The 6000-nt window shown below is 30.1% G+C and overlaps 1 protein-coding gene across 5 annotated transcripts in view; it reads left to right on the top strand.

Annotated features, from left to right (window-relative positions):
* Positions 1-5680, top strand: part of LOC120343430 (uncharacterized) — a 31507-nt gene extending 25827 nt beyond the window's left edge. For 3 of the 5 annotated variants that reach the window (XM_078111275.1, XM_078111276.1, XM_078111278.1), the window contains 9 exons: positions 228-317; positions 777-923; positions 1730-1810; positions 2110-2262; positions 2352-2441; positions 3217-3339; positions 4406-4552; positions 5020-5175; positions 5340-5680. In XM_078111275.1, coding sequence (XP_077967401.1) covers positions 228-317; positions 777-923; positions 1730-1810; positions 2110-2262; positions 2352-2441; positions 3217-3339; positions 4406-4552; positions 5020-5175; positions 5340-5444 — 1092 coding nt within the window. In that variant the 3' untranslated portion in view covers positions 5445-5680. The remainder of the gene's footprint in view (positions 1-227; positions 318-776; positions 924-1729; positions 1811-2109; positions 2263-2351; positions 2442-3216; positions 3340-4405; positions 4553-5019; positions 5176-5339) is intronic. The other 2 variants (XM_078111277.1, XM_078111279.1) reach the window with 2 other exon arrangements.
* Positions 5681-6000: the final 320 nt, after the last annotated feature.

Consider the following 6000-nt stretch of genomic DNA (forward strand, 5'->3'; position numbering starts at 1 on the left):
AATTCAGGTACAAATAATACGGGGGTCACTTGGCTAGTCTTCGAATTCGTAATAGAACTAAAATGAGGAAAATTGGAATAAAATTATGTCCTAACCATTCCTGGCACAAATACTACTTTCCGGTGTCCGCCATCTTGGTGCACATACTTCGGGTGTACCCAATTTTCAAAACCTGATGTAAAGTTGCATTTATTCGATAATATCTTATAATATATATACGCTTTTAGAAGGTTCATATGACTGACTACGAAAATAAACAGAACGAACTCGATAAAATTAAAAAAGATTACCAGCAGCAATTGGAACAGAAAAATCAGGTATTTTAACAATTTAACTCCTATGATAAATTACTCAATAAAATTAATCAGGGATTTATTTCCTGGCTAGTTTGATCAAAGAGATCCCATTGGCCAAAGACATTGAACTATTTGAGCCATAGAAATTGATATCAACAACATTTAGTTTAACACAATGGAAACGGATGATTTTTTAATATCTCACGAGTAATCGAAGTATCTCATTTTTGAATTATTGACATTAAGCTGATTGATCTAAGGATTTCTTGTTAAAAAATTGTTTATTTAGGAATTAGCAACTCCATAGGCATTTTTCAAAATGATTCATAATAAAATAATTGATGTTGAGTGTAAAATATGATAGTGAAACAAGTTTAAGAGCACGAATATTGTCTCAAAATAAATCGCCAATATTGAATGTTTAGCAAAAACTAATTTGAAAAAAAGCAATTGAAGTTTTTTAATCAAACATTTTTACAGGAGTTGCAATCAGATTTTATGAGTTATTTGAAACAAATAAAGCGTTATTTGGAAAAGATACCATACGTAGAATTAATACATAAAGATGAAAAACAAACGCTTTTATCCCAACACAGCATCGGACATCTTTGGATTGAAGAGCACAAAGTAATTGTTACTGCCTGGGGTTAATACCATATTGTGTGTGTGAATATTGATTTATTTGCTAAGATTCATTCTGAACTCGAAATTTCATTTTTTTGGGGGGAACCAATAAGTAATGTAAGATTATGTCATAAAACTTGTAATTCGACAACAATATTGTATTAAGTTTTAATTTCCCTTCTTTGCGATGTTTTAATCACTTGAATGTAGTTAAGTGATTTTGCTAAATTTAAAATAAAGTATATTGGTTGTACACCATCTATTATTTTTTCCTGTATATAAAAACATCAAACTTTCTACACGGAAGTAAGAAGGTATCAAAAAATTAATTTATTGCCAAAATTATGCCAGCGTTCGTAAAAGTGTTCATTTCAAATATCCGTGTCATTATACATCAGCATTTAGTCTATCTTGTTAATTGACTTTTGTATTGTACAATTTTTGTACATTCTTTCACATCAATATTCAAAATATTTGTTCTGTGACAAACCTTACGAAAAATCCTTTTTATTTTTGATTGTTTAGAACGTTAAAAATTGCGAAATCATCAAGAAAAAGCAACTTCTCAGTGACGCTTGTCAGCAAATAATTAATAGATTACACAAAAAAATAATTTATTGCCCAAATTATGCCAGCGTTTGTAAAAGTGTTCATTTCAAATATCCGTGTCATTATACATCAGCATTTAGTCGATCTTGTTAATTGACTTTTGTATTGTACAATTTTTGTACATTCTTTCACATCAATATTCAAACTATTTGTTCTGTGACAAACCTTAAGAAAAATCCTTTTTATTTGTGATTGTTTAGAACGTTAAAAATTGCGTAATCATCAAGAAAAAGCAACTTCTCAGTGACGCTTGTCAGCCAATATTTGATAGATTACTCCAGGTAATATTTTGTATTTGGAAACAGTTTGATTTTCCCCCTCTTCTTTCATTACAGCAATAAAGGAATTGTATTTTGCAATGTATATTTGTAGTAGGAAATATCATACCAGTAAAATTGAACTCTTTCCTCCACATCGCTGCAAACAAGTTGATGTACCGGTATCCACTTACTTCTTGCTAGAAACTTTGTAGGCCATTGTATCGATATTTACCATTTCTCGAAAGTGCATGTTTCATGAGAACATCAATAATTTTTCTATTTTATTTTATGAATTATCAATATAATATATTCATTTTAAGGCTGAGTTTAACAGAACAAAAAAATCTTTTGAAGATGAAGTGCATTCGGTAGAAAAGAAAATACATTTTGAATATTCCTCATTGAAAGAAAATGATAGACGATTCATCAAAGAAAAATGCAAACATGCAAGGCAAATGCGTGATAAATATGAAGTGAGTGAACAATGCCTTTTTCTTCAAAATAAAAAAGCTTTTCTCATTTTCCATAAAATATTGTTAAAAGTTAATATATAATTATACAGGGTTCAAACACAGAAGCATTGAAAAAACTACACCGTGATTTCACATCTGCAGTCATGCCTATTTTAACAAGACTCGAATTGGAGGGCAAGGTTAGATTTTACTTTAACATAATTCAGTTCATAATTCATACTTCAGTTGTCCTTGAATCACGTTTGTTTTAGAAGGCCATTGTTTCCATACAAACTTACAAACAAATGTATAATATATATATATGTATATATATATAACAAAAAATATACATATACAGGCAATGTCACAGGCATATTCAACTTACTGCCAATGGTCAAACACAAAATTGTTTGATACCAACCAACTCAGAAAAATGAGAATGCAAACGTATAAAAAATGTGTTATTTAAATTTGCTGAATATTATTAGCAAATATTTTTAGATTTTTTCGGTAAGTAAAAACTAATCGAACCTACGGCTAGTATTATGAATAATTATTTATCGCGTCCATAAATTGAACTAGTCAACTAGCGGTCGTTTGGCCAAACACTAAACAAATTTATCATATGCTTCCTCTTTATAATAACTAAACGTAAAAACCATTTGGAAGTATCAACAAGTTATAAGATAAGCTTATATTTAAATATAGAGTTAAAATAATTGTCTCATTGTGACTTTTATCTTTTTTTTTAATAAGGTCTCAACACCCCGATCTTAATAACCCCCCAGCAAAAAAAAAATTTCTTTACTTTTGATCCTCAATATTTTAATATTAAAGGTAATTCAATGCTTCAGGTTTTCTCTTATAATGTTATCAAGATTTTAATCATGTAAGAAATTCTTGCTAGAATCACACTTTTATTTTTAACTGCGGATCGAGCTAGATTACATAACTTCTGCAAAACTTTTCATTTAGACTGCAATAACTCAGACACCAGGAAGAAGTAATTTTATACCAGAGCCGGCTTTAGCGGTGGAAGGAAAGTCGGTTTTCGACTCCCAAGGACCATGCAAACAAAACTATAAGACTCAAGCTCAGGTACATCCTGGTTTTAAACGATATTTTATTAAAAAAATATTTTGTTCTAATCATCTGTTGTAAAAGGTTTTAATGCATAAGCAAAGGATATTGCATTATCGTGTTTGTTTTTGATGGAAACCTATTTTTTTTGAGAAAACTCAGAAGCAGTTTTAGTGGTTCCAATACAATTGTTTTGTTTTCCAATACGATTCCAAATAGAAAATTACTATAATTAACAAGGATGGAGAAAACTTAAAAAAATGTTATCTAATAATAATATCTAAATTGATTCAGTTTGATATTATATAAAAATTGTGAAGCATACGAGAGAAAAATAAATAGGACTTTCAATCCAATGCCCTATAGGGGTAATTTCACAATTTTTCAATTTTATTTAACTTTATTATACATTCAATTTTGTGGAATATAAATTGTTTAAATTATCATGATTTCGAAATAATAGTGAATTTTAAAAGTAGATTCAGATTTTAAAAATTTTAAACATGCGATGCAAAATAAATAACATTAAGGAGGACATCTTTGCGTAGCTTGCATCTTGAAGAGATGTGGTGTATAAATAGGCCACAGAGTTGCAAATAAGATTGTTTTGCTTCAAACCCATTTTTATCGTTTACCTAATTCACTATCAATAGATAATTAATACGACAAAATATTTGTAACATTATAGGAAGAAATTTTTACAAAAACCTCATAATCAACAAAACATGATATCAACATGGCTATAACGCTTCCATGAAAAATGGTTACTCTGAGTTTTTGCGTTGTATAACGATTTCCCTCGAAATACGCTCCAGTCAGAACAAACAATCTAAGAGAGAATATTGAGAAATTGTTGTATATTTTTGTACCAATGACAATTATACTTATTCATTTTTTCACCAGCGACATCGCAAGTGTGGCATGTTTCATAATTTTAAATGCTAAACCGTGGCTCTGGAAAGTAATGAATTCACTTTCAGAGGCACTTTACTACCTTTTCCTGCGTTCATTAAAAAATGTAACAATATGAGCATGGTATTTAATGATATTTACATATTTTGATACAATATTTGATTTGATATAGTCACAGAAAGCGTTAGTCATCGACGACAGGTTTTTGTATGTCAGCGATTCTCAATTACAGGAAGTGTATTATACACAACACGAAACAACAAGACCAAAGTCGGCCCGGCCTTCATCCTCGAATTCTAGATCAAATAGAAATAAGGAAGTAAGTTTATCAACTTTTGATATTTTAAGAACACTCGTTGCAAACAATTATTACCTCATTTTTGAGATAGTTTTTTTTTTACATTTTCAGTGCGAATCTTTTCTTTACAAAACTTTCCCAACGACTGAGTTTTTACAACTCAATTTTTTGCGTGTAATTTGATCCGTGACACATTTTTAAATTGGGGCAATACATTGAAATTTGTATATTCTCTTCAAAATACAACCATGAATGTAAAATGATCCAACTAGCCATTGTGTTAACAATTATATTCCCGTACAACCCTATAGGACTAAATTTTATTAATGTTTATTTCTGTTGAAATTTTGTATATTTTTTGACAAGTAATGTTGAATTGTTGTTATTCTAATCCAGGAAATAGTCCCACTATGAAATTACATAATGACAGTTTTGAAACGATTTATAACCTTGTTGTATAAAGTTAACTTTTTGTATGTTTATTTTAGACTGGCAAAGCAATAAATGATCTGATATCTTATGCAGAAGGTATTAAAAAAGAACTAAACGAAGATGCACGTAGAGAGAAGTTTCTAATACCTTCAGAGAGACAAGAGATCTACGGAGCATGCTCCAATGCCATTAACAATATTAAAGCACTTAAGGTGTGATCACTCGGATATTTTCATTTTACAGATTTAGAACGTTGACTATTCTTTAGTATCAAGTTTGGTTTGAAATATCAAACTCGTTGCACCGTGCAATTCAGTAGTATCGGTGCCCAATTATTTCATTACTGTGCCTCAGGATTGATGATTTTTACGTTTAGGAGCCAACGTTGGGTGAGATAGAAAGAAGAAGAAAACAGTTGGAAATGAAATATCAAACCTGTGGATTAAGCAACTGCAGACGAACTCAGTCTGACTGGGTATAACAAGCTAACAAGTAGTTTCGTTGTTTATAAATGAGATTCGAAAAAGATATTAACGATTTTCAAACCTTGTGTTATGTAGGTATTCGTAATTCTTGCTTGAATTTTGAATAAATACCTTATAATTTTCAAACCTTGCTTTATGTATTTATTCTTGATAATTGCTTGATTGCTGATTGTAAAAAGTTTTGTTTTAATATTAATTGAAATGTTTTACTCAATATTAACATTGATATGAATTACAATAAAAATATATCATGAAAAAAATTCGTTTTTTTAAAGACAACCAAAAGTATTTTCTACGAGACTATTTTATGTTTGTTTAGATAAAACCCGCAATATGAGTTTTTAATTGAGTTAATCTGGTATGTGCCATTGGTTTCAATTCTTTTGAGACAGGGGCGGACACCCAAGTGTGCGAGGAAGGCGGCCGTCGCTCCGTAATTTCGTCTATATCTAAACACAAGTTGTTTTCGACAAAATTACAATTGTGTTCTCAAGGTGTAATAGTCGCAACTCGCGGCGGTAACAAATGGTTAATAGGTTCCCTACAAAAATG

The sequence above is a fragment of the Styela clava genome, chromosome 3 (assembly GCF_964204865.1).
Source record: "Styela clava chromosome 3, kaStyClav1.hap1.2, whole genome shotgun sequence".
In the NCBI taxonomy this organism is placed as follows: domain Eukaryota; kingdom Metazoa; phylum Chordata; class Ascidiacea; order Stolidobranchia; family Styelidae; genus Styela; species Styela clava.